This window comes from Typha latifolia, chromosome 1 (assembly GCF_019914945.1).
Source record: "Typha latifolia isolate L0001 chromosome 1, TyphaL0001v2, whole genome shotgun sequence".
NCBI classification, from domain to species: Eukaryota; Viridiplantae; Streptophyta; class Magnoliopsida; order Poales; family Typhaceae; genus Typha; species Typha latifolia.
The window spans coordinates 4211407-4239370 of record NC_133086.1 but is presented as its reverse complement, the minus strand read 5'-3'; the positions used below and the strand labels follow the sequence as shown (position 1 = coordinate 4239370).

The 27964-nt window shown below is 38.2% G+C and overlaps 4 protein-coding genes and 1 long non-coding RNA gene across 15 annotated transcripts; 3 read left to right on the top strand and 2 right to left on the bottom strand.

The window, feature by feature from the left end:
- The first annotated feature begins 524 nt into the window (after nucleotides 1-524).
- Nucleotides 525-5050, top strand: LOC140798374 (probable alpha,alpha-trehalose-phosphate synthase [UDP-forming] 7). Of its 2 annotated transcripts, XR_012110831.1 has the most exons (4): nucleotides 525-2808; nucleotides 3335-3608; nucleotides 3929-4375; nucleotides 4715-5050. XR_012110831.1 is itself a non-coding variant. In XM_073152181.1 (3 exons), the coding sequence occupies exons 1-3, from the start codon at nucleotides 812-814 to the stop codon at nucleotides 4256-4258; spliced, it is 2601 nt and encodes an 866-aa protein (XP_073008282.1). In that variant the 5' UTR covers nucleotides 525-811; the 3' UTR covers nucleotides 4259-5050. The 2 variants fall into 2 exon arrangements, 1 of the variants encoding a protein (XP_073008282.1); XM_073152181.1 differs by having other exon boundaries at nucleotides 3929-5050.
- A 1575-nt stretch (nucleotides 5051-6625) lies between these two features.
- Nucleotides 6626-11823, bottom strand: LOC140788178 (serine/threonine protein kinase OSK1-like). Of its 3 annotated transcripts, none has more exons than XM_073137334.1 (11): nucleotides 11627-11823; nucleotides 10818-11011; nucleotides 10202-10386; nucleotides 9709-9891; nucleotides 9464-9595; nucleotides 9172-9357; nucleotides 8687-8776; nucleotides 8532-8615; nucleotides 8282-8422; nucleotides 7946-8179; nucleotides 6626-7028 (listed from the first exon to the last, which is right to left on the bottom strand). In XM_073137334.1, the coding sequence occupies exons 1-11, from the start codon at nucleotides 11818-11820 to the stop codon at nucleotides 6915-6917; spliced, it is 1737 nt and encodes a 578-aa protein (XP_072993435.1). In that variant the 5' UTR covers nucleotides 11821-11823; the 3' UTR covers nucleotides 6626-6914. The 3 variants fall into 3 exon arrangements, with proteins under 3 accessions (XP_072993435.1, XP_072993452.1, XP_072993444.1); XM_073137351.1 differs by having other exon boundaries at nucleotides 11667-11775; XM_073137343.1 differs by having other exon boundaries at nucleotides 11610-11763.
- A 115-nt stretch (nucleotides 11824-11938) lies between these two features.
- LOC140788194 (uncharacterized) lies at nucleotides 11939-13861 on the top strand. Its single transcript, XR_012108982.1, has 2 exons — nucleotides 11939-12099; nucleotides 13608-13861. It is a non-coding gene; the product is annotated as an uncharacterized lncRNA (long non-coding RNA).
- A 339-nt stretch (nucleotides 13862-14200) lies between these two features.
- Nucleotides 14201-17730, bottom strand: LOC140788149 (probable NADH kinase). 6 transcript variants are annotated; one of them, XR_012108974.1, is made up of 7 exons: nucleotides 17528-17730; nucleotides 15845-16090; nucleotides 15547-15627; nucleotides 15249-15400; nucleotides 15005-15152; nucleotides 14470-14660; nucleotides 14201-14392 (listed from the first exon to the last, which is right to left on the bottom strand). XR_012108974.1 is itself a non-coding variant. In XM_073137298.1 (7 exons), the coding sequence occupies exons 3-7, from the start codon at nucleotides 16322-16324 to the stop codon at nucleotides 14786-14788; spliced, it is 909 nt and encodes a 302-aa protein (XP_072993399.1). In that variant the 5' UTR covers nucleotides 16325-16342; nucleotides 16451-16649; nucleotides 17528-17692; the 3' UTR covers nucleotides 14618-14785. The 6 variants fall into 6 exon arrangements, 4 of the variants coding, with proteins under 4 accessions (XP_072993419.1, XP_072993399.1, XP_072993407.1 ...); XR_012108977.1 differs by having other exon boundaries at nucleotides 14201-14335; XM_073137298.1 differs by lacking the exon at nucleotides 14201-14392 and adding exons at nucleotides 16262-16342; nucleotides 16451-16649 and having other exon boundaries at nucleotides 14618-15152; nucleotides 17528-17692.
- Nucleotides 17731-18260: 530 nt separating this feature from the next.
- LOC140797230 (serine/threonine-protein kinase 12-like) lies at nucleotides 18261-27324 on the top strand. Of its 3 annotated transcripts, XR_012110599.1 has the most exons (13): nucleotides 18261-18643; nucleotides 19224-19298; nucleotides 19412-19507; nucleotides 20546-20631; nucleotides 20741-20861; nucleotides 21893-21972; nucleotides 22111-22170; nucleotides 22321-22439; nucleotides 23231-23316; nucleotides 24383-24504; nucleotides 25387-25498; nucleotides 26222-26495; nucleotides 26892-27324. XR_012110599.1 is itself a non-coding variant. In XM_073150530.1 (12 exons), exons 1-12 carry the CDS (start codon nucleotides 18323-18325, stop codon nucleotides 26363-26365), a joined length of 1380 nt encoding a protein of 459 aa, XP_073006631.1. In that variant the 5' UTR covers nucleotides 18261-18322; the 3' UTR covers nucleotides 26366-26803. The 3 variants fall into 3 exon arrangements, 2 of the variants coding, with proteins under 2 accessions (XP_073006631.1, XP_073006619.1); XM_073150530.1 differs by lacking the exon at nucleotides 26892-27324 and having other exon boundaries at nucleotides 26264-26803; XM_073150518.1 differs by lacking the exon at nucleotides 26892-27324 and having other exon boundaries at nucleotides 26222-26803.
- The last annotated feature ends 640 nt before the right edge of the window (nucleotides 27325-27964 follow it).

Here is a 27964-nt window from a genome sequence, read left to right as displayed (position 1 = left end):
CGATGCGGGTAATACGGACGGCTGTGATCTCACATTATTGAGTCATATTAGTCGGGCGACGCCTAGTTTTCTCCTCTGACGACGGTGTTAGGTACGACAAAGGAACCCAATAAGGCAAGGTCAACCTTATAATAAGGCGACTTAATTAGCCCTTTTATTACTAGTTTAAGACGAAAACTATCTTATAATTTTTAATAAATAAAATAAAAGTGAATTACGCGAGACTGTCCGCCCACCAAGTACGCCTAAAAAAACCATCGGAAAACGTGGTGTCACGAATTCCACGTCACACCGACGCAGCTGTTGCGTGGACACGTCATTTCCAGCTGGCGTTATCCATCTCATCCAGTGAGGCTCCGTCACGTCTCCCACCGGAGCAAGTTCGTGTAGCCAGAGCTGCAGGAGAATCTCTCGGCGCGTTCTTTTTTTTTTTTTTTTTTTTTTTTGAGTCAAAGACCCAACAAAGGATAGGAAAGGCTAAGGAGGGAGGGAGGGGGGGGGAAGGAGGACTTAATAATAATAAGTCGGCTGGCCAACCTTATCCTGTTTCCTCCTCCTTTCCCTCCAACTATCTCTACACATCAATGCAACAGCGCATAATCGCATATCCCTCTCTTCCTTTATTCACTATCTTCCTCTATTATTCCTTATCCTATCCGTTCCTTTTTATTCCACAAATATCAGAATTAAATCACGCAACTTATCCCTCCTTATTCCTCCTCTCCTTATTCACACAAAGCAGTTACCGGAAGCTCGTCTCCGCGATCGAGCTCCTGGGTTCCGATCGGATCCGAGAAGTCCGAAGCAAACGATGATGTCGAGATCGTATACGAATTTGCTTGATCTCGCCGCCGGGAACCTGACGGCGCTTGGTGGCGGCGGCGGCGGTCTGCGGCGGATGTCGCGGGTGATGACGGTGCCGGGGACGCTCTCCGAGCTCGACGGCGACGGCGACGGCGACGAGGTGTCCTCCGACGTGCCGTCGTCGCTGTCGCAGGATCGGATCATAATCGTGTCGAACCAGCTGCCGATCCGGTCGAAGCCACGGCCCGACGGGCATGGATGGAGCTTCTCGTGGGACGACGACTCGCTCCTCCTCCAGCTCAAGGACGGGCTCCCAGCCGACATGGAGGTCGTCTTCATCGGCTCCCTCGCAGTCGACGTCGACCCCGCCGACCATGATGACGTCGCCCAAACCCTACTCGACCGGTTCAACTGCGTCCCCGCCTTCCTCCCCGATGACCTCTTCGACAAGTTCTACCATGGGTTCTGCAAGCAGTCGCTCTGGCCGCTCTTCCACTACCTCCTCCCCTTCTCCGCCGACCACGGCGGCCGCTTCGATCGGTCGCAGTGGGAGTCCTACGTCCTCGCCAACAAGCTCTTCTCACAGAAGGTCATCGAAGTCATCAACCCGGAAGAGGACTACGTCTGGATCCACGACTACCATCTCATGGCGTTGCCGACCTTTCTCCGCCGCCGGTTTAACCGGCTTCGAATGGGATTCTTCCTCCATAGCCCGTTTCCGTCGTCGGAGATCTATCGCACTCTTCCCGTTCGCGAGGAGATCCTCAAAGCCCTACTCAATTGCGATCTGATTGGGTTTCATACCTTCGATTACGCTCGCCATTTCCTTTCTTGCTGCAGCAGAATGCTAGGAATTGAGTACCAATCCAAGCGTGGGTACATCGGATTAGACTACTACGGCCGCACAATTGGCGTCAAGATCATGCCGGTAGGAATCCACATGGGCCAGCTGGAATCGGTTCTCCGGCTCCCGGATAAGGAGTGGCGTGTCGCAGAGCTCCAGCGGCAATTTGAAGGAAAGACTGTTCTTTTGGGCGTTGACGACATGGATATTTTCAAGGGGATGGATCTCAAGATTTTGTCTTTTGAGCAGATGCTTAGATTGCATCCTAAGTGGCAGGGGAGGGCTGTTCTGGTCCAGATTGCCAATCCTGCGAGGGGCCGCACAGGGAAGGATCTTGAGGGGATCCAGTCTGAGATACATGAGAGTTGCAAGAGAATAAACGATGAATTTGGTCGCCCTGGGTATAGCCCGGTTCTGTTCATTGATCGCTCCATGTCGAGTGCAGAGAGGGTTGCATATTATACAGTTGCTGAATGCGTGGTGGTTACTGCAGTGAGAGATGGGATGAACTTAACCCCATACGAGTACATTGTCTCTAGACAGGGGATATCTGAGCGGGAACAGGGTATGGAAAGTGATGGCCCCAGGAAGAGCATGCTGGTCGTGTCGGAGTTCATTGGGTGCTCGCCGTCGTTGAGTGGTGCAATTCGTGTCAATCCGTGGAATATTGAGGCGACAGCTGAGGCGATGAATGAAGCCATCTCACTGTCTGATGTGGAGAAGCAGCTGCGTCATGATAAGCACTACCGGTATGTGAGCATTCATGACGTGGCCTATTGGTCAAAAAGCTTTCTGCAGGACCTGGAGAGAGCTTGCAGGGACCACTCCAGGAAGAGATGTTGGGGGTTCGGTTTGGGATTCGGATTTAGGGTGGTTGCCCTTGACCCCAATTTCAGTAAGCTTAATGTGGATGCCATTGTCTCAGCTTATAAACTGTCTAAGAGCAGGGCTATATTACTTGACTACGATGGGACAGTGGTTTCACAGACATCCATTAACAAAGAACCAAGCCCTGAAGTTATAAGGATTATCAATACACTGTCCCTGGATGACAAAAATGTAGTTTTCATCGTTAGTGGGAGAGGAAGGAGCAGCTTAGGTAAGTGGTTTTCTCCATGTCGTAAGCTTGGCATTGCAGCGGAACATGGTTACTTTTTAAGGTATATTTCTTCATTTTATTTGTTCTGTTATTTCTTTACCTTAGTTGTTTACAATTCATATGATGGGCGTTGAACATATCCTGTGTTCTCTAAGTAGAAAAATTTCATGCTAAAATAGTGGGATGTCATTACACCGAACACATTTTACCTAATATTCATGAAAGTATGAAATGCTTAAAGATTATTTTTTGTTGTTGTTTGCATCTGCATATATCCATATCTATATTGGTTTTTCTCATCTAATGGGAAAAGTCAAGAATATGACAGCCATCCTTGAATTGAGAGACTGAGCGACACGAAACAGCAACCTCGACTAAAATAGAGATGATGCCTGAAGAAAAGAATAATTGAATGGAGACTGATCCTGTGTTCGTCAATTTTCGAATCTGTTTTTTAGCAGTTGTGAATTGATAATGATAACTGTTACATGCTGATTCAATCTCTTGCTCCTGAGAATGTGTACATTGCCAAAGGGAATGGAGGAAAGCTATGTACTAATATATCCTCCCTTACTCAACATTTGCAGGTGGACTAGAGATGAAGAATGGAAAACGAGCAGCCAGAACTCTGACTTTGGATGGATGCAGATGGCAAAGCCAGTAATGAAACTATATACAGAAGCCACGGATGGGTCATCTATTGAACCCAAAGAAAGTGCTTTAGTGTGGCACCATCAAGATGCTGACCCAGGCTTTGGATCTGCACAAGCAAAGGAAATGCTTGATCATTTAGAAAGTGTACTCGCTAATGAGCCTGTATCGGTGAAGAGTGGTCAGTTCATTGTTGAAGTAAAACCTCAGGTGTGTCTTGCTTTGACATTATTCTTCATTTCATATCATCTGTCTCCATTTGATTACGTTGGTTTCTCTATCTCATTTCTACTGAAGTTGGTCGCTGTTTCCATAAACTTAAGCTATTTATATTTTTAAGCCATCTGCGATCTTCAAGAGGCTACAATTTTTTTTAAAAAAACTTTTGGCCTTAGTTGTTTCCCCTATAAAATCCATTTGGTTGGTGCCAAACTACTTCTGCAGAAATACATCATCTAACATACACATTAATTTTATTGGTATAGCTTTTACAGCTGTTGTCTTTGCTTCTTCTTGGTGATGTGTTGCAGGGAGTTGGGAAAGGATTAGTAGCTGAGAAGATCCTCTCAACAATGACAGAGAATGGGAGGCAGGCAGACTTTGTGTTGTGTATCGGAGATGACAGGTCAGACGAGGATATGTTCGAAGGCATTGCCGACTTCATGACAAAGAGCTTGGTCACACCCAACACGTCGTTGTTTGCTTGCACGGTTGGGCAGAAACCAAGCAAGGCCAAATATTATCTGGACGACACAGCTGAAGTCGTAAACATGCTCGGAGCACTTGCAGATGCCTCTGAACCCTCCCCTTTGATTGAGGCAGGAGCAGAGCCATCCCTGTCCACTGATGCAAAGAGTTAAAGAAACATAGTGATATAACATATTCACAAGTCTAACATGGAGAAAGTTTCTTTGTTCTGATGGGTCTGGAACTAGCAGTATCAACTAATTGTTCTGGAGCTATCAAATGCTTATCTGGTAAATAGCTAACATTTTGCATTTGTTGTTGAGAACAAATTCAATCTGAAAAATGGTATACATCATTGGGAAGGTTGGTAAGTTGGTGGTAGCTGCAGCAAATATGTTCGTGTTCATAACTAACTTGGAGCTTTTTGCCCCTTTTTATTCTTCTCTATATTGACATGTTGAAGAAGTGATGTTTACTAACAAAATCTTTGCAACATGAAAGGTGAAATTTGATTCGATTGTTTGCCATTTTGTTATGTCTGTTCTTCAAGCATTTTGATCCCATGTGTTCTCTGAGACACTTCCACCCTAATCTCCAAGCTTTCAATGAAGACTGAAGGATCATTTTAGGTTTACAGGTTGGGATACATAGGCATTCAGCTGCATAATGGTGGTGTGAAGCTGATGTTCTTGAATTATCTGGAGAGCAATTCAGTTTTGAAGCAAAAGCTGGTACTCAACAAGCAAATCAGTTTTGATTCACATCTTATCAATGTGTCAGCAATTTTTTGAGGTATGCTTAACATGTAATTGAGTAATTGAGTGCCAGACTTATCTTATGGCTTCTGAACCTAAATACAATTGTGTTTAATGCCTTGTTGTCATCTTAGCCTGTACTATCTAATTAACTTTGTAAGGTAAATATATAACTCTCCTCATCTATAAGAATTGTTCATGGCTTCTGCATATGGATTTCACTTTTATGTTATGCCCTCTGCAGTGTGCAAGTATCCCCTTTCCATGAAAATAACCAGTAACTTACTTTTTGTTGGCGTTGGTCAATTTATTGAAAACTATTTGCATCTCCTAATTTGATATATCTCAATGCATCTTCAAAATTAATTTCTTAATTGCGGATGAAACATGATACAGGGTGAAAGGATTGAAGGAAACCTGGGATGAATGATAGGGAAGTCACCTTGTCAAAGTATTTCAGATGTAATGGTGATATGAGAGAGTTTGGAAACAAAATATCAGAATACAATTGGATATATATGCTCCATTCTCTCTCTCTCAATTAATTAATTGATCCTAGGACTAATTTTTGTAGTCATTAATCTCCACAAGGTTGCTTAACGTGTAATCATCTAAATACAATTTGAAAAGCTTCCGAGCTTTGGAAAGGTTAGTCATTGAAATCATCACTCTCCCACAAGATTCCAAGCTTTAAAGAAGGCGGATAAGAAAGTCGAGATAGCTTTTCTTTTTCTAAAAGATCTTTTTCACCACCCCCCCGACTTCGTTTCATGTACAGCTTTTCTAAAGGTAGTTCAGTTTTATCCATTACACTTTGCTAATTCATTTCATGACATCTAGCAAGGTCGGCAACCTTCACTTTTATGGCACTATCTTAAATAGCCAATATCGATAACTGTATGCATCTCTAAGAGCTACCTGCAACTAATGAAAGAGAAAGAGAGAGAAAAAGAAAAAGTAAAGGAAAAAAGAACGATGAGAAAGGAAAACGCACACAGTTTGAGCAGAGGAAAGAGGATTCCTTTTTTTTTTTTTTTGTGTGTTAAAAAGACGAATGCATTACCTTAAGAAAGGGCACAAAAATACTTCAATTATCTAGAGTGATGATACCTAGAGCATCCGATTTTAACAAGGGCAAAGCCACCCAAAAAGAAGAAAAACATTGAATTCTCTCTATATTAGCTAAACCATTTGCAGCATGATTTACCTCCCTATAGCAATGGGAGAAGGAAGAGATATGCATAATATTAATAAGGAAAAAAAAAACATTCAGGAAAAAAGTGATGCCAACTCCAAAGGTAATTTGACTTGTGCATAAGGACGTGAATGAGATTTGTGGAGGCCGATTCGATTAGAAAATCAAGCAGATTATATTCGTGCACTTTTTTTTTAAAGCAATCAGCAACGCTTCGATCTCAAGCTTGGAAAGGGTCTTGAAAAACAGCATCAAAGCACCAGCGTAGATTTCTAGGACAATAACTTATCCTTTTCAAGCAGAGTCATCCACAATTACATTTATACCAATAATTCTCAAGAAAGGGGATTAAAAGGACAAAAGAGAAGAAATTTTTTTTTAATTCTAGACTAAAGTCACAAACCACACAGTAAACCATCCAAGGTCATCAGGCCATCTAATCAAAATACATACTCGGTGACACTTCAGGTGGGTAATCACAACAATTACCTCCCTATTGGCAAAGTTTTATTAAGGCTGATGTAAGGAGGAACAACTGCAGAAAAGTGATAGCCAAGAAATTTCACCACCAAAATAAAATATGCACAAAATTAGTCCTAAGGCATGAATTACTCCGAGGAGTTTCTAAAATAATTCCAAAAAGCATGAGAATCAACTTAGTCAATCCCTCATGATAGCCAGAAAACCAGAGGAATATTGCCTATCTTGCATGGTTATTCAGAAACAGTGAAGCACGACAGCCATCAAAGTTTACACACCAGAGAGAATATAAAATAAACATGGAATGCCTATGTACATTGATCTGCGGCACAACCTTCCCAACACAAATGCTACAACACTTGCAGTCATCAGGAGTGGCCAAAATAATGGCAGGCAGCATCATAGTACCCTAAGCTGAGCAAGGAAGTTGGCACACAAGTCCAGAAAGAGGAACTGTGGCCCATTGACCCTCTGCAGGTCAAGGAGATACTTCTCGTCTCTCGTCTTGTAGAGCTATATGAAGTGAAATAATATCATCATTAGATGCGTGATCAGAAAAGTAAAATTTTGTGCAAACTGAATATGATAAATATCACAAGTAAATATCATAAGTTCAACTCAAAAATATCATAACTATCCGAAACAACAATTTATATTTTAGAGGAAATTGCAGAATAATGAAAATGCCTCTTTGAGCTGAATGAAGCAAGTTTCCTACACAAATACTAGTAGGCACATGCACAATATGTCAAAACTACCAAATCAATAATGCACATCGGAATAACAAAACCAGATTAAAAGTAGACTTATCTTGCATACACTATATGCAGATTTTTGCAGAAATTGTCTTGGCAACATTTTAGCACAAAGGACCCTTTGTTCTAATTTAGGAGAACTTTTAATCTAATAATTTTTAATAGAAACTTGTCTAATCCTACAAAGAAATTATACATATGATTGCAAATTTGTAAAATTCTTGTACTATCACATATTGACTACGTCCAGTCAAATTAGATCAGATTGGCTGTTGCCTTCTCTGAAATTGAACTAAGTGATAATAGAGAGAAGTTATTTTATAGAGATGCAGCCAAATGCAACTTTTAGCAAATGAATTCAAAAAGATCAAATGTAAGCAATAGATAAACCAGAAACAAAATAAACTTTGAATACGTTAGCCAGTCTATGCATTTCTAGACCAGGAAACTTACAAAAACCAAAATAGAAACAAAGAATAGGAATTTTGCATTCTCCAGCCAAAGGTTGAATTCAGAAAATGCTTAATGCATGATACTATTGTATGAAATAAAAAGAAACCTTGCAAATTGCATATTGCCATCCTAAATTAGATGTGCATTAGAACAAAAGATCCAGCAACTGTAGTTTTATATCAAAAGGTTATAAAGATAATTAAGATATAGGGGAATAGATACCTGAATTTCAAACTTGACTATGTTAGATGACTTCTCATCAATGTCATCATTTTCGACAATGCCAGATTCCTCACTGAAGCCATGATTGAAATGAAGCACGCTTTCAGCATGACCTGGAAAACCAGGAGACCATCTGCATTTCATGTTGTAGTGTCCAATCTTTTTCCAACAAATGCTTAATTCTTGCAGTGCTTGGAGGACCTCCGTCATTATTTCACGAGGATGAGCTCGAGACTATAAAGTCAATGAAGCAATAATCAAAGAGAGAGGGACAAAACTGACAAAAAGAAACAGAATCAAAATGAAAGAGAAAATTCAACAAAACAATTAAATGACCTGAAGTCCAAGAGCCCATTTTCTTTCAACAGGAAAATGTGGCCTTAATCCGATCCCTTGAGGATCCATATATCCTGTCATATGATGTGTGCTTGCTGAAGTCGGTGAATCATATGGAGTCGTATGAGAGAAACTAGAATCCTAGATAATACAGCCACTTATACTTTTTAGACAATGAAATTCACATGGTTTTAGGGGCAATATAACCTAATATCCAAATTTTCATCAAAAATGGGTATGTAAAACTCACCATAGCTTCTTGATACTCGGCTCCAAGATAGCCACTTGTGGCACGAAATCTATTGTCCAGAAGTAAATAATATGCAACAGTTGCCTACCATGCTTTTGCAAAATCAGTTACAATTCCAAGGAAAACATTGTTTAGAAAATTTCCACACAAAATACCTCATTCTGCAGTCTGTTATGAAGAGATTCAACCAACTGGTTCTTGTCGAAACCCATCTTAATTACATCCTGAAGAGTTTCTTCATCAATCTACAAGTGACAGTATATTGGAAAAATTATTTTTTGAAGGTACAAGTAAAATAGCAAATAATCAATATCCACATTTCAGAGCATTAACTATGACTCATTTATAGATGCATAGAAAGAATATTGTCCAAATCATCCTTCTAAATAATGCAAAAATTAATGGCATAGCCTTACTAAAGTACAATGTACGATGCAAAAAGCTCATCAACAAATATATGGCTTTAGCATACCAATCTGATAAACCACAAGAAAACCAAGGGCAGAAAGTTGGACTGCATACTCATGTAGAAACAACACTTCCACATGCATAATAAGATCAGACACCCTATGGAGATGAAAGAGATAACAGACATGGAAAGGGCCAAATCGAGCAACTATGTCCAACAAAAGCATCATACCTTTTTAGCTTGCTGTATTGTATTAGGTGGGGGAACAGCTAAGTAGCGTGGAAGTCGAGCTTGGAACCATGGATGTTCACGAATTTCACGAATTGTTATTCGTTTCATGGGATCAACAACTAGCATCCTGGGAATCAAATCCCTCGCTGAAGCTGACAAATGGCTGGGAAGGGTATAAATCCCACTCTAAAAGTGACCCCAAAAAAATCAGATCAGATTTCTGAAGAACTTTCCGCTTAAACAACTGCAACATCATATATACCAATATAAATTCTGGCAAATGCTACCTCACCTTTATTTTTTTAAACAAGTTAGGGATGTTCTCATCATCAAAGGGAAGAGTGCCACAAAGAAGGGCATATAGAATAACACCACAACTCCAAACATCAACCTCAGGACCAGCATATAGTTTACCAGAAATCACCTACAGAGAGGAAAATCTGGTATGTTACTGAAGCCATCTTCACACAAGCATTTTTAGTGTACATCAAAACATGCAGAAACAACATTTCTCAATATGTGGTACTAATTAAGTACCTCAGGAGCAGCATAATTTGGGCTGCCACAACTAGTCTTCAGAAAATGACCATCACGCATAACATTGCTTAAGCCAAAATCTGCAATTTTAACATTACATCTGGAATCCAATAATAAGTTCTCTGGCTTTAGATCACGATGAACTACCATATTCCTGTGGCAGTACTCAATACCAGATATGATCTGTTTCAAGGAAAAAATTAAAAATCTATCAAGAGAGTGAAGAAATCATATCCTACATTTCTATGTTTTCAATATATATTGTATTTCACATGCAAAGGAATGACTAGGAAATAGGAAACATTAGCTAATGCAAAATGCATCTAAAACAGTAACGAAAGAGAGCGGAACCTCCGTGCAGACCTATTAAGAAATATAGGATATGCAAATTCCTGCCAATCTAAGAGAACCAGTACAGTAATTTTTCAGACTTAGGAGTGTAGAAATGCATATGCAGAGAAGAAGGAACGGGGCTGAATTGTTATAAACATACCTGCTGAAAAAAACGGCGAGTCTCATCCTCTTGTAACCTACCCCTCTCTACAATGTAATCAAACAGCTCCCCTGACTTGACGTACTCCATCACAACAAAAATATCTGTATTTGTATCTATGACTTCATAAAGTCGTATTATGTGGGGATGCATGAACAATCTTAATATCTTGATCTCTCTCTTAACTGCAATACAAAGAATTAAAAAGGTTAGATTCTACATGTTAAGGGCCTGACAAACAGATACATTCAATTTCAATTTAAGTGTCTTGGTGTCAAGTTCTCAACCACTAATAGTTAAAATATCACTGCTAGAGGGGAAAGTAAGGCAAAATCTCACTGGACAATTTGGGTATGTAGCAATTCACACTAAAGTTGTACAGATCCAAAAGCAAATGCAAGTCTACAAGTAAAACTATCTACAGCTATGAAGTATCACAATCTAATGCTCAAGGAAACATTTATTCATAGCAGTTGAATGTATATATGACCAACCCGTATAGGAAATAACACTACAAAATGCTATATTAAGAAATAAAATGCTAAGTAGCAAACATCAAATTTGTTTGAAGACAAAAGATAGATGCAATTTCCCAAAGAATATACTTGCTAAGTACCTTTTTCCTCCATTTCCATTTTTCTTATTGTACGACGGTTGAGGATCTTGATAGCAACCTTGTGACCCGTCAATATATGTTCGGCAATTTTTACCTTCCCAAAAGATCCAATGCCCAATGTTTTTCCAAGTTTATAATTTCTTAGCAGCATGTCAGCATTACCACCTCCTCTATTAGATCCCTCCATTTTCACTCTAGAATATAACACGAGGTCAATTAGAATAATAGACAGCATGACAAAATTTGTGCGCAACAATCACAAAGTCAACATAAACGTAGTTATGTCCATGCTCAAAAGAGTTACAAAAGCACATAAAGCTGTGTTAGACAGTCTACGATTTTACTAAGTTTATTATAGATTACAGGGAGCAGCTATAGACACCAAAATCCCATAAAACCAAAAATATTTTTCCTGTCTAATGAGGAGAGGACGGCAGCGTGATGACTTATTTGATCAAGTAAGCACAACAAAAAATGCTGCTAATTCTTAAAACTCCATAAAGAAAAGAAACAAGTCCAATCAACAGAAGGTTACTAGTTCAAGTTTTGCAAGCTCAGAGATCTAAAAACACCTCGAAGAGAGAGAGAGAGAGAGAGAGAGAGAGAGAGAGAGAGAGAGAGATATCAAAATGAATCCCCAAAACTACAAAAGGTCGCAAAGCTTCCGAATTCCACACCGGGAACCAAGAGTACTACTAATTAAATTTGATATGCGATCCAGATCTAAATTTCAATCGCCCTTGACGAATCCGAGGGCTTCTTCCCGGATACAGTTACAATCAAAACAAGTACCCGATGCGCAGCCGTACAAGAGTAGAGAGGGAAAGAGGTGATGGGAGGAGAACCGGCCTGATGACCCGGCGAACGGCGACAATTCCCCGTCGGAGAAGGAAGGGAAAGAGGGTAGTTGCGGGAAGACGGAGATACGATGGCGAAAGCAATCGAGGTCAATTTTGTCTTGTGGGGGTGGGGAGGGGGTGTGAAAGGGGCCTATCTTTTTCATGGCCACGTGCTCACATTTGATTGGCTTCCTGAAAATTCATGCGCCCGGTTCTGCAGACGATCCGACTCCCAACTATGAAATATTCGGCTATAAGAATAAGATACACGAGAAACCCTATAGGGTTTTCTCCGCCCCATTCTTCCCTCTTGCTCTCCTCTCTCCTCGCCGAGCCTTAGTGGATGCAATTGGTGTTTAATCTTATCTGCTACGTTTGCTAGTGGAGTTCGATGCGCACTTTGGGGTCTTGTGGTTACTAATGGAGTGTTACCCTCCTCCTTGGTACTTGTTTTAGTTCTAGTATGCATGCTTTAAAAGCCCTTGTTTTTCAATTAAACTTCATGTTATTGATTTGGGAGTACTCGAAGTATCACATTGGAGTTTTGATGTTGTAGATAAAGGAATACATAAATACATAAATAAATAAATAAAGCAAGTTTCTTGGTGTTTCTTGAATCAAGTAAGCGCATTTTTTAACATGGAGGAATGTCAGGGAGGAGGTGGAGGCTACGAGCAACCAATTTGGAAGAATTCTTATAGAAAAACCAAATCTGGAAGATTTTGGGACATTGCTAGTAAATATCAATAGTGGAAATTGTGTTTTTCTTTTCTAAATTTATTTTTGGTAGAAAAATAGCCAGATGATGTTGGGACATTGCGCAAGGGCTTTGAGCAGCACAATTTATTATTATTATTATTATTATTATTATTGAGCTGCTACGAGATAATGTCATTACAATCCCTTCTGATGGCAGTTGTGTGCTGTATTTATATAATTTTGATGTACTGTAATCCTACCGTTTTCTCTAATTTCTGTGCGTATTTTTCCTGCATCAGACTCTTCTTTAGCATGACACTTGCATGCATTAGTAAAATGGCTATGTTTATACTGTTGTCTGTTTTCCTTCTAGAAATAAGAATGTTTCCATTAGAATGGTTGAAGAGCAGAAAGTTAGCAAATTTCATTGAACAATCAACTTAGAAAGCAGGGCATGACGCCAATGGGATAGTGTTAAGTCAGTTATAGGTGCTCACATTGTATGGATATTCTTGAGTTCGAATCCCAATGGCATCTTTAATTGGAACACTGTTAAATTCTCATTTCTCTCAAACAAAAAAGAAGGGCATGTCATGGTATCCCCCCTCTATAATTGCAAGTTTGCCAGGTGATGTTGGGATATTGCGCAAGGGCTTTGAGCAATGCATCTTACTTGCCCAATGCAATGAAATAATATCATCATCCTCCCTTCTGATGGCAGTTCTTAATTATGGTAGCATTTACTTATTTAACCCTCTTGGTTTTACTAAATTTAATGGGTTCTTCCCTCCTGAAACTCTTGAGAACTAATTTTTAGCTCCTCTGGCTTTTCATATTAATGATTCTAGGTTTTAGTGTGCTTCAACATCTGCAAACATGCCCTCCTTGGAAGTTCTCAAATTGATTGCAAGTTTAAATTACATAAGTATGTCTCCTGTTGAACAAGGAACAGAAGCTCAAATTAAGATTTGTTATTCTTCCATTGCCTTGCTGCAATTGGGATTTCAATTAGGACACCAATATTTTTTTCTTGTTTTATCCCAATTTTCTGTTGTATAGTATTATTGATGTTAATCTTTAATGCAAGTTGGAGATTGAAGTAACATAGAAGGTATTCTCCATTGACTTAGTTTTTCATATGGAAGACTAATGCTTGTTTGATCATTCTTAAAACATCGGAGTTGTCACTCACACTTGCAATGTTAAGAATCTTCCTTTCTTTTTTAATATGTTTGTTTTGATCTTAATTAAGGGCCTCAGGAAGGAAAAGACCAGCAAATTTGGTTGGATTGCCTGGATTCATCTTTGCATCTTCTTCATTGATGGCTGGTTTTGCTCAAGCATGCTTGTGGATGTTTCACAGCGATCTCAAATTTAGAGTGAAATAGTTTTTATTGGTTGCACTTGCAGGCAGTACAAGTTCATGTTAGAAAGTATGAGAATTCAAATGTATCAGATATATGTTGCACTGCTTTTCCAAAATTATGAAATTGTTGTGCTGCTTAAGGTTGTTGTGATTGATCATACTTGCCATATCTGATTTTAGTATACTAGAGTGGTGATTATGTTGGTCCTGCACTTATTAATGTCTTCATGCAGCAAATGGGATAATATTTTGTGGGGCTAAGGTTCTTATCCCTTTATCCTGGAATTATCCCAGGGGAATCCAGATTTGCATTTATCTATTGTTATTGTAGTTTTTTTGAAGGAAAAGTTTGCAGTAGTATGAGCTTGAATGTGTTGAATATATTTGTTTTCACATGGTGTTGGCTATGCATCACCCTAGAGATTTTGCATGACTGAATGATAAAAAAACAAACTACTAGAATTTGTTGTAATGGATACTAATTCACTAGAAATGGTGCTGAATTGGCTCAGATAGTAAAACAGGAACATGGAAACTACAATGCAAGCAAACCAGTAGTGTATTTACTTTACAGAGCACCGCGAGGGAAGAAATGCAAATTTTTGAGATCAATCCTGATACAACATCAAATATACATTCATGAATAAAGCCCACTCACATAAGCAATCTACCTGGAAACAGGGAAATTTCATAAGAATGTTTTCTTCTAATACAAATAAAGAGAAGCCCGTGAATGAGGCCAGCTTACCCTTGTTGTATATGGACAAGAACATCAAGAAAACTCAGCAAGTTGAGATGCCAGGACACTTTGAGAGTTTCCTAGATTCATGTTATAACCTTTTTGCTATGTATCTCTTGCTAGCGGTGAACACCAAATTGTGAGCTCTTACAGAAGGTAAGGAGAGTAATGAGCACAACTGATGCTCATCTAAAACTTCTCTGTTTCCATTGCAGAACCCAAAACAAGGAGAGTACAAAAGGTTTGCATTATCTATCAGCAGCATACATAAGCAAAGTATGAAGCAAAAAAATTAACATGCAGTGGTTTCATTATAAGCAACAAACTAGGTTAACAGCCTGTGAGGCAGAAAAACTTTAAGAATTGGAGCCTCTGTTGATATCTCAATTATATCTCCATGCTGGATTGAGTAAAATACATGCGAGCCATCAATATAGACAACCCCTTCTTGACTATACCATGCAACATGCATTGATTGATCTGGTTTAACTAACCCATGCATCAGCGGAACATCTGTAGCCCTAGGAAAGATGGGTTCTCTTACCATATACTGAAGGTCATGACTTGAAATAGGCATGGGAAATCCTCCAGCTGAAAGCATGGCAGCTGTTGATCCTGCAGCTGTGGAGACCCTGAGACCACTTGATCGACAGTTAACCAAATGCAGGCTCCTTTGACATTCGCTCTTGATTCTGAACATAGAAATGAAGATGTTACAAGGAGATAATTAGTAAAGGAAAATTCCCTCACATTGGCATATACCTAGATGTTACAAGGAGATAATGTACCTAAATGAGAATCGCGAGACTGACGCTGGACAAGGATGTGACACCAAAATATCATTCAGAGCAAATGTTGATAACTGCTGACCATGTAAGTTCACTGATAGCCTTGCTAGTTCAGTAGGATGTTTATGGCCCTCAAGGATTTCATCTAGTACCTGGATAGTACCATATGGCAGAAGGTGAAAATTAAAGGAGGAAAAGAAACTCCAATATTCTAATATTATATAACAAAGATAATTAGCATTTATGTAAAGTAATTTTCATTAATGTAAGATGACAGATTAATTTCCAAAGTGGATACCTGCTCGAAGTTTCCTGCAGTAGCAGCACAGAGATAACCTGTGCTTCTTGTTGCATCAAACTCATCATTTAACTCATCAACCTGCAAACAAGAACTACAAATCCTTACGATAAAGTAAGAAAGTAGAAAATCAATCATCAAGCATGTCTTTGTGCTGGACAGAATGTGGAACAGTAGAGGAGTAAAGGATAAAAAAAGAGCAATTACTGCAGTTGATACAACCACCTAGAATGGCTATAACTCAAATACCTCTTAATGATTGAGTTGTAATTGAAATTCATGGCTTGGTTATACTGACCTCTTCGAGACGTGTAGGGTCTGAATTAACTCCTAAAACTGGAATTGAGCCATCCAAAAAGTGACTGGCTTGTAGAAGAGTGCCATCCCCACCAACAGTAATCACAAGATCAGCATTGCACATTGGATGAGACAAGTGGTTACGCAACAAAGGCTTCCAGTCAAGAGATTTTCGTTGCAGAACACTCTGACAGAAATTGATTGTATCCTTATGAACTCTACATCTGTCGTCTAAATAATTTAAGACCTGACAAAACCAGAAGAAAGAAATTGATAAAATATTGAAGTGATGCAGGGGAAAGATCTGCAGCATGAGGGAGGGATAGCTTCACGAAACCGATCAAGCATTTAATGGAGTGCATGTACATCCCAACAGTTTAATGCAGTCTGCAGCTAAGGGCATCAAATCAGAATTTACTCTCATGACTATCTTTTGGAGGGGCCTTTCCAGACAAGCAATGGTAGCGTGCCTCTCAGCCATCTATTCCATGACATTCATCTGGTATATATGCAATATGGAATACAAAATTATCAAAAGGAAAAAAGAGGTGGGCATAATTGGATAACCTGTATACCTAGAAAGTGCTAAATATATATATGGTCAGACCTGTTTCAGGAAAGACTCAGCTCTTCCAACCTCAGGGTGAAAGATGCAAACAATTTGTCTTCCAACTTTATATTCACATTCTTGCATTTTATCTTGTGCACCAAAGATTCTGTTTGGTAATGAACTCCAGAACAAAGCCAAAGGTTGTCAATTTGGCTAGATGATCCATATAGTAGTGTGGACCCTTAATATGCAAGAGCTGGAAGCACCTCAGAAGAAGTGTACTTTAGTGTACTAAGCAAGGAAGACTGAATTTGATAAAAAGAAGATGGAGGAAGAGGAAAAAGGAGAGCAGAGCAAGAGTGAGTGTGAGAAACTAAAAAGGAAGCAGAAACGGCATTTTATAAGTTTTATAAGTGAAAAGGAAAACAAAAAGGAAAAATTAAAGACTAAAAACTATATCCCACCAATCTAATACACGAGACTACAGAATACGTTAATACGTACATTACCCAGTATGCTGTAAACTAGTATAGGGATAAGGATCATCCCAAGTTCCTAATGATTTTACCACCACGCATTCCTTCTAGTAAGCTATCCTAAAGGGAAACATGTAATGAAACACAAGACAAGTAGTCTACTTTATTGGCGGGTGGCGAGGTGCTTCATTTAAATCTGGGCATAAGACTCAACTCAGCATGCCTAAAATGTTTTTTTTAATCTTTTTGGGATCAACAAAGCTACACTAAGTGAAAAAGAAAACAAATAGGACGGTCCAAGGAAGCCTAATAGGAGGTAGCTGCACATGAGTATCAAATGTACTAGTAGTTACAAGAATAATTGAAATCTCCCCAAGCATACTATATATATGACCATGCACTTATCGAAAGTTAACACTTTTTCTCCCCTCTAACTTCAGCCCTGAACTATATGAAAGAGTATGGACAGCATCACACTGGTGCATCAATTTTTAAGATATTACTACAAATTTTGACGAAATTCTAAGAATCCTTCTTAAATCTAATGTAGAATCGAAGTGAGTATCCAAGATTTTTGCTAGTTCCCAAGATCAAAGAAGTTCGTCTTTCACAATGAAGAGCTTGCGAGAGCGAGCGAGAGAGAGAGAGAGATGAGTACCTTGGGATTGGCGGCGCGAGGTGAGGAGGAGGATGGTCTCGGGGGATAGACGTCGAAGGGCTTCAGCAACAGCAGCACTCGGCGCCGGGCCATGGCCTTGCAGGTAGGAAGAAGAAAGCTTCGTGGTGCGGCCTGCCTCCGACCCAAATCCTACTTTGATCTAATACCTATTCTATTCCCCATCACTATTCGTCTTAGCTCTTAGGCCAGAAATGCCATTTTCCGATATTGTAGGGGCCGACCTTACAATGGGCCTTGTGGGCCTCTTCCACTCCTCTCATCAATTTCGTTTAGATAGAAATTTTGAGAGCGATTGGGGGAGAGAGAGAAGAAAAAACTTCACTCTTTTTTCTTCTTTTTTTCCCTCTCAAAAAGTCAAGAAAAAGGAAAAAAAAATTTCTTCATTACTCTACTGTTTTCTTCACCCAAACATAGCCTAAGTATTAATTTAGTCCAAATATATATAATTATTCGATCATCAACAACATTTCTAAGGGATTCCTCCAAGCAAATCACAGTATCGAATAACAGAGAGGAAAAAAATGTGAAGTTTAATTTCGTAAATATTGAAATTAATATAACTCTTTAATTTATGAGCTCGTAATATATATATATATAAACCCACAGCATAAAAAGGTCAAAAGCCATGGTGTGGGTCCCGATCCACGTCTACGACGATAGAGTCGTTAACCTTTCCCTCTTCCAACGGTATTCTCTTTTCAACTCCCCTCGACTCACAGCCAAAAGGAGGAGGCGATCGACCCTTCTAGAGCTTCTCTGAGTCCGGGTAGGGAGATGGAGTCGAAGTTGACCCACCGCTTCAGCCTCGGGAAGCAGTCATCCATGGCGCCCGATCGCGGCATTGCGGATCCCGAGGATGCGCTTCTCGGCGTCCCCGACGAGATCGGCGATGACATCCGCCTCATGTACCTCGCCAACGAGGGAGACCTCGACGGGATACGGCGGCTGCTTGGTTCCGGCGCCGATGTCAACTTCAGGGACATCGACGGCCGGACGGCGCTCCACGTGGCGGCGTGCGAGGGATTCGCCGATGTTGTCGAGTTGCTGTTCGAGAAGGGGGCGAAGGTGGATCCGGAAGACCGATGGGGCAGCACGGTATGTGATTTACCCGTTTTCCAATTACTATTTTGCTACGTTTACTATACTCTTTTTTTTTTTCTGGAAAGAGAGAAAAAGAAAAGTTTAATTGATCTAAAATGTGGATGATTCCGTTTGTTTTGTGCTCGATTTATGATTTCTTCGATGAACTGTGGGATATTCTTAGATCAAGCAGGGAAACTAGAAGAACTAAGCGGAGGGTCCTTTTTAGGAATAAAACGAAAATATAGGGCTTAAAGTAGAGATGTTGAAAAGATATTTATTTGTCTACCTTGATTGCAAAAGAATTGGTTCGGCCGCGAATATATGGTCAGAAGGTAACTTAGTCTTTTTCGTATTTATTAATTATTTTACTGTTAAGCTGGCTAATTGAACAAAAGAGTTATAAAGTATTCAACATGCACAGAGTATCTCCTGAAGTGGCATATGCAATTGAAATTTTCACTTCACTTTGTTAGATCTACCACAAGTTAACTACGTGAATTGTATGTATTGTTTGATCCTTTAGAAGCTTGCATAGAGTAGAATGATATCAGGTGATTTTAGACCAAGATTTTTACCATTGTTAAATTAACAGCCACTTGCCGATGCAATACATTACAAGAAACATGAAGTAATAAAGCTTTTGGAGAAGCATGGTGCTAAGATTAAGGTATATCCTGCAACTTTCTTATGTATCTCTGCTGGATGAGATATTGGACAGTTTCACCCTGTTCTTTTATTGAAGATACAACTTTAACTTTTCTTGTTCTGACATTAATATAGATTGCCCCTATGCATGTCGACAGCGCCCGCCAAGTCCCAGAATATGAGATAGATCCCAGTGAACTTGATTTCACCGATGGTACCAATATAACTAAGGTACTTATGATCTTTTCCTGTCATTACTGTGTGATTTAGAAGTAGCTATTTTGGAAATTATAGTCTGTATTTCTTGCTTGTCTGCTACTTCCGTAACTGGAAATAATATACATAAAGGCACACACAGGAACCATTTAACAGCAGTTTGATGCTTTTAGTTACCCTATGTGACAATACACCTTCTTGCATCAATTATTTGATTAAGCCTTTAATCAGCTAACAGAACAAGAGTCTAGAAGTTGAGACAGAGTAAGAAAAAAAAAGGAACATCCCCATTCTCTTATATTAACTTTTCATCAGCAGAAAATCTATATCATTTCAAACTGATTACTTACTATTTCTGTTCAACCGACTGAGGAGCTTAATCTTTTAGACCTACTCTTAAATTCATTTTGTGTTTGATCATGTTTAGTTTTTCTTTTATTCTTCAAATTTGTCAAATAACACTTCCTTACCTGTATGCAACGTATTCTTGGCCTAAATTGATTCATGAATTTTAATTTCTCTTTCCCGAATCAACTGTAACTTTTCGTAAGGCTTCCAAACACTTATACAAATCTTTAAAATGTCAGCCATTATAGTTTTGCTTCATAAATTGATTCATGAATTCTAATTTCTCTTTTTCGAGTCAACTGTAACTTCTCATAAGGCTTCCAAACACTTATACAAATCTTTAAAATGTCAGCCATTATAGTTTTGCTTCATATCTAGCTAATGTTGGGATTTCTTTAATATAGTAAAGTAAATCTAAAATTATTTCAAGCATAAAATATAATTAGTTTCTTTAAAACCACCAAAGTTCCAAAGGATAAAATGCAGTTATTTATTTAACTTTTCTAACAAGTTGATAATATAATCACCTTCATTGCATTTCATGAATTAGAAGAATTGTCTGCTCTCGTACTGCTGAAATCCTGATTTTAGATGCTACTCAATTAAACTCTATTTTAGGTTGCTATGTTCACTGGCTTTCATGTGTCTTCTGTAATTTATTTTCTCTTTTTATTTTTCTTTTTATTTTGGCTCCTCTCTCCACAGGGAACATATCGTATAGCAACATGGCGTGGAAGTCAAGTTGCTGTTAAAAAGCTTGATGAAGATGCAATTATCGATGAGGATAAAGTGTGGGTTGGGTTTCCCTTGTTGTTACATCTTTTTGGCCCAATTAATTTTTACCTTTATTTCTTCATCATCTTCGATAAGCCAATTAAAACATGTTTTCTGATACTGCAGAAGGGCTTTTAGAGATGAGCTTGCCTTACTTCAGCAAATACGGCATCCAAATGTTGTCCAATTCTTGGGTGCTGTCACTCAAAGTAGTCCAATGATGATTGTCACAGAATTTTTGCCCAAGGTTGTTGAATGTCTGAGTAATTGTTTATATTGAATGCAAATAGCTTTACTCTAGGTACCATAATTTCTGCCCGAGGTTGTTGAATGTCTGAGTAATTGTTTACATTGAATGCAAATAGATTTTCTCTAGATACCCATAATGTTACTCGTTCCATTTTAGTGGCAATATATAATTGCATTTCATTGTCTTCCTTGTTGAAGTTTGGCTCATATCAAGCGTTCCAAGCTCCATGTGCCAAAGCATTCGAACAAGCCTTGGGGGCATTTAAACGCCAAAGCCTAAGAAGATTTGCTCATTGAAGAACTCCGTGGGTGTTGAGATTGTTTCCGCACCTTCCACCCATTTGGGTTTAAGCACAATAGACCTTTCTTCCCATTATCTCACAAAATTTCATATAGCTAAGTCACCTCTTCGAAAATGTCATCCTTGAGGGATTAATTGTGTTTGGTCATCACCAATAACTGCATATAGTTTCTGTTGCACCATCGACCTGACAATTTGTCATCTCATTAAAAGGGAGCTTTTGTTTATTGCATGGCTTGGCAGAACTTAGTTAATAATCCATATTGCATGGCTTGGCTGAACTTAGCTGATAATTCAGCATGCATTTGATGACAAGAGTTGAGATCTTATCATTCTTTTATTTCAGATGCAGCTCCACATGTAATTTTGCTTTCAGCAATGCATTCTGCAGTTTATCTGTAGATTGTGAATTTACAGGCACCTCTTATTTTGATTTTTGACTTGCTTGTATGAGTGTCCTTAACTTTCTGTTTACAGCTTGCCTTTTCTTTAGAGACAACTTATTTTATCTAATGCATGAGAGAAGTATGTAGAACAAGTGTTTAATGGAGGTTTTTGCACTTTTACTTCAGATATCTGATTGTCATCACTGTCATTAATTTCATGTTTTTATAAAAAATTTCATCAAAATTTAGTTATGTTTCTTAGTTTTGTTGCAAATTGCATCTGACTCTTTGATTTGGCTTTTTGAATTCCAATGGTACGATCCATTTAATTCTGATATGCAGGGCGATCTTCGTGCCTTATTAGACTGTAAGGGAGCTCTAACGCCAACATTAGCAGTTAGATATGCACTTGATATTGCAAGGTTTCACATAAATGTTTACAATCATTTCTACTTTTCTTCGTTATCGTGAATTTAGCAATTGGTTGTTATAGTTTGCTCACTTAATTTCTGTTGCATTCTATTAACCAAAAGTTATTTTCATCTTGTAAAACATGCCAGAGGAGTGAATTACTTGCATGAGCATAAGCCACAAATCATCCACCGCGATCTTGAGCCTTCGTAAGTGTTCGCGTTATATACTTATATCTCATTCCTTTTCTTGGTTCTTCACTGATGAGTTGAAACAAACTTCATACTCTTGCTGTATGAGCTAACTGAATAGTGTGCATTTTCTTAATATGAGTTTCTTTGCCCATTGTAAGGTAACAGAAATATATTGCAAGACGATTCTGGGCATTTGAAAGTTGCTGACTTTGGTGTTAGCAAATATCTGAAGACGGCAAAAACAGTTAGAGAAGATAGACCATTGAGCTGTCAGGACACAGCCTGTAAGTTCATCTTTGTTTTTTCTTTTGCTAGATTGATTGACATGTAATATTTGGACTTTCTTGTTCTGCACTAACTGATGATATTGGAACTTAAAAATAGTAACAAGTGATGCTACCTGAGAATGTGATTGTCTATAGAAGGCAATTTTCTAGGTAAGAAGACTATCTTTTGGATTTTAAATTGTATTACAAGAAAAATGTGAAGATGAAAACCTACTGGTTTCAGTCTCCATATTCCATGGTATGGATTCCAATGAATTTCTCAGAATGCATAGAATCTAGTAGCCAAAATTTAATAGAAATCTGGCATGTTGTAACAAAATGGAATGTCTTGCTGATGTATATCCTATTCAGTAGCATATCTTTTGAGATGTAACATAAATTTTACATGATTCTAGTAAAACATTTCCATAAGGAGCATAGGAAAGAATAATGTTGTATTGGGCAAGATATGGCCATTAAGAGGCTAGCATGATGGTTGACTTGAACTATGGTCTGAATCAATCGAGGGAATGCAAATTAGCAGAAGCAAGAGTGCAAGAGTGCAAAAAGCTCTATCTAGGATCCCTTTTATCAATTTCTTTATCACAATTCATGCATGATAACCTGAAAGATAATAAATTTAGCCTTAGTTTCTATCTTTTTAAAAGTTTCTGCTCTACAACTGTATGAAGGTTTCAGTGCATTTTTTGCCTAATAGTTTATGTTAGATGACGATGCCTGATCGTCATCGTACATTTTCACATTCTAAATTGTAGTTTCAGCCAATACATTTATAAGTTTATAACCAGGCAGGTATGTGGCTCCAGAGGTCTTCCAAAATAAAGAATATGATGCAAAAGTGGATGTCTTTTCATTCTCTTTGATTCTGCAGGAGGTAAACCTTGAGACTTTCACTCCGTGACTAATAACTATGTTTTCTTAGGTTCATCTGAGTAAATATATTTATTTATATAAACGTATGTAGCTATCAGTTGATTGCTGTGCAAAAGAAGAAAAATGATCATGCTGCCCTAATGTTGATAGATGCAAAATTTACAATTTTCTTTTCAGCTACTGTGTAAAATGATGTGAAGCTTGAGTTTAGTTATTGCTATGTATACTTCTGATCAGCTATCATTATGTAACTTACTTTCTGCAACTAGTTCTCTCTCTCTCTCTCTCTCTCTCTCTCTCTCTCTCTCTCTCTCTCTATACTATATATATATATATATATATATATTGAGTTGGTTGGAAGAAGTGGTGAGAGGTTCTCATATTTAATTTATTGCAGTTGATGGGCACATACATGAGGGTGGTTTTTCGACGCCATACCTTTCTTAGCATCCTAACATACAGAAAAAGTAGTGATGTACATTGTGGCATATCTGTCCATAACAACATTTGAACATTATATTACATAATAATATATTCACGTCAAACTTACCTTAAAGTTTTGACTTGATTATCTGCTTGATTAGTATCATCATGTACTTAGAACACATGTACACAATGCAAATAAATGCATGCCCACTAAACATGAAGCAGTTTTTCAGTACAGGACCAAGAATGGTAGATTCTCTGATGGAACATATGAGCTGGATTGGCAGTTCTGTTGTGCTTTCATTTGCCAAGATAGGTAGATTCTCTGATGGAACATATGCGCTGGACTGGCAGTTCTGTTGTGCTTCCATTTGCCAGTAGATGGTTTTGTTAAAATGAAGTATGAAAGGGAAATTGTAGTTCGCGGCTTCACACTTATATCTTTTACTAGTTTTAGTGCATGTGTTGTAGTTTCTAAGGAAAAGCTCTCCTTGTTCCTTAAACCTGGTCCAGTCTTTGTCCTATTACTTGTAGCTTGCATTTCTGAATGTCATCATCATTACATCTACATGTTTTCCGTGGTAGTGTATGTAGCTAAGTGACCATTAACATTCACTTGAAGTTCTTTTGGTAATATCCAGATGATCGAAGGGTGCCTACCATATTCTCAGATGCCAGATGCTGAAGTTCCACAGATATATGCTTCTAATGAAAGGCCTCCTTTTAGAGCTTCACAGAAACTTTATTCATATGGATTGAAAGCGTAAGTTGTTCGCCAAATGCGGTGCCCTCACATTTTTAACAGAGCTCGTCTTTGTCTATTGGTTTGGTTCAACACACGCAATTGCCCATTTTATTGTTTAATGTTTAACCGTTAGGGATACAACAATTTGTGTGCTACCATAACAGTGACATCTTTAGGATTCTAATTATTATAGGCATCTATCATGGAAAAGTATATCTTTTTTCCTATTACATGGAGCCAGCTTCACTTTACTGTATGTATGAACTACAAAGGCCAGAAACTTTTGTCACTTTGCAATCAGGGTAAGAGAATATGTGCTACTTTGCAATCAGGGTAAGGCCACATTTTCTCTGTTATGTATGTCACTGCTTTCCAACTAACTTGTATTTTCTTATATAGCTTAATGTTTACAATTATTTAATTTAGGATTCTTTGGGCACTTGCATCTTTCTATTGTTTACAAACATACTGATTTCCTGATGTGCACAAGGTTTTGCCTGGTAAATAACGGCATTGATTACCCATCCTGTTGTTTAGCTCCAATTTACCTTATATCTCTTTCTGCCATTATAATAACATGTAGCTTGCCTTGAAAGGGTCTGTAATTCTGTATAACATACTGGTAGCAAATCTGTAACCAAGAAATATAATTTTGTTGTCATTTCATTGTACATTTTAATTGCACTGTTTTCCTATGTCTGCAGCTCATAGCATATATATATATATACATATATATATATATTATATTCATAAATAATTGTCATGCTTTCTTATAGTCCAAGAACCTTGTTACTGCTATATTATGTAGAGAATTCATGTGCTTTCTTTACAGCTGTTAAATTTCAACTTCCTTTCTTTCATTCATTTAGGAGTTCATGTCCTAGATGTCATACTGTGCAGGTTAATTGAGGAATGTTGGAGTGAAAATCCTGCTGACAGACCTCCTTTTACAATGATAATTGATCGATTATCATTGATCCACTCTGAAATTGCTCGGCATAGACGCTGGAAGGTATGCTTCTATATTCCTTATGATGATTCACTGCACACTTTTGAGTACAGCTCTACTTGAGTTTGTTGGTTCTTAGATGGCCTTGTGCTGCATAAAGTAGCTCAAGCATGAGCACTAGCTTCCATGCTTGAAATGAGATGTACCATAATTTGTATTCCAGAATCTAGATTCTAGAATTTCTTTTCATTTAGAGAGAAGTACTGTAGTATCTAGATTGAAGAAGAATTATTCACTCAGAGATGCCAGAGATTGTTTTGTTTTATATTTCACTAGAAGTGATCTACTGATTGATTAAAAAGGTGGAAGATTTAACTCCTTTCTTTTCCTACAGAGTAATATGTTCAATACAAATGTTTACCTGCTGATTATCTGCAATGGACTTGGTTCCCTATGATTAGAAATTTAAATGTGAAGTTGGTTCTCTATGATTAGAAATATGCATTGGAAACTGCAATGCAGCTAAAACTGCAGCATGCCAACATATAATGGTTCAATGTTGCTTTCATCCAGATAAAGATGCAAATACTGTACTTATCATTTTGGCATGCCTCAATCAAGAGGTGCAATAAAAAAAATATTCAAAGTTTGATTGGACAATTTGTTCAGAAATGCATCACATAGATGTACCAATCTTAGGGCTTGTACTAAGAATTCCTTACTAGATCACCATGGAATCTTTAATAAATCTCAGCTGTTTCACTAAATGTGGTCAAATGTTTCCAGATCAACATTTCGCTGATGCTCCCTCTTATGTGCTTTCTCCAGGAGAGAGCCTCAAAATTTCTCCAGAAACTAGAATCCATGTGGAATAAATATCACTACAACCTTAGCAGCAGGCCATCTCGATCATCATGCTCCTATATCTGAACTGAGGAATTTTCCTTATCAGAGATGAAAAGATTGCTGATTTCAGGGAGAAGAGCTAATCCAAGATGCTAGATGGGGAAGGGCTGTATTGTCTTTGTTGCTACAAATTTGTCAGCATATCTTATTGCAGGTTTCACTGAGAGTGGCTGCTTCTTATTACTTTCAGATCGTCCATTTGTGAACATTTAGATTAGTGTATTGAAGATGTATATTCCAAATGTTCATATACCGATATCATGTGACAAACATGTGTGTTTGGGAGCAGCTGGTGGCTTTTCAAAGTCTAGTAGTTTTGTCCTTACGCACTTCAACAAAATCTGATATATGTGATAAACATGTGTGTTTGGGAGCAGCTGGTGGGTTTTCAAATTCTAGTGGTTCTGTCCTTAGACACTTCAACAAAATCTGATATTCATCTCAATTGATTGTCCATGTCCACATATTGTTCATACTTGATATTGGATTACTATTTGATGCACATATCTTCTGCTACAATTGACCCTTCTCAATGTATGTGATGGTGCAGGTCTCATGTCATGCTCCTTTTGAGAAAATATTCTGGATAGCTCTTATCAAATTATTACAGCCCCATTGAACCACAGAATCACACACAAAGATGGATGCAAAACAAATCATAAGTTTCATGTAGCAAAGATCATGGGAGACTCTCATGTTTGTTAAAGATAGAGAGATAGAGCCACATAGTAGCATCTAGGATGCCAACTTTGGGGTTCTGTGGTGATGAAGGAAGACAAAATTGATACTTGATAGGACTCTGCTAGGTGACATGCAGAGGCATCCTATGCTCCTTATGTCCCTCATATGTTGGCCTAAAAGGCCAGATATCCCATTTGCTCCTCTCCATAATCTGGAGCTCTTTTTACCTTGTGATGCTCCTTTTAATTGATTTGTTTCTAGAAGGATTCTGATGATCTTCTACTTTCCTCCTCTCTTCTTTACTCTTCTCTCTTTTAATTTTCAAGCCTTTTCTTCTATTATTAAAGTTTCAAATGAAGGCCCTTCTTTGGTAAATTTCTGAGAGTGTTATCCTTAATTTATTGTGATAGCCTATGAAGTATGAAAGCCTTTTCTCACTTCTCTCAACAACAACAAAAAAGAGCCAGCAAGATGCACATACGGGTGAAGGGAGTGATACATTTATTCATGGATGCACACAATAGTGATTAAAAGATTGTATCTGGGAAATTTATATATATTAAAAATTGCAAGAATACACAATGCATATGACCAATTATATAATCATTAGCTATGAATAATGTTGCAAATCATCGAGATAGTTGATCTCATACTGTTCTGCCATCAAATCTAATAAGAAGGGGGAAAAGAAAACATAAAAGAAGAGATAGAAATTTCAACAGTTAAAAACTACTGCTAGTGATGGTGGCAGCACCATGCAGTAGTGACATATCCACTGCCTTTTTTGCACCACTCTGTAACTGCTCACGTATATATGGATGGTGAAAAAAGAAGAAGAGAGTGGTGATTCACGTTTTTTTATATATTTTTATTTGAGGGAAAGAGTGGTGATTCACACGTTGGGAGAAAAGAAAAAGCTAATGGCATTTGATTTGGTGGATG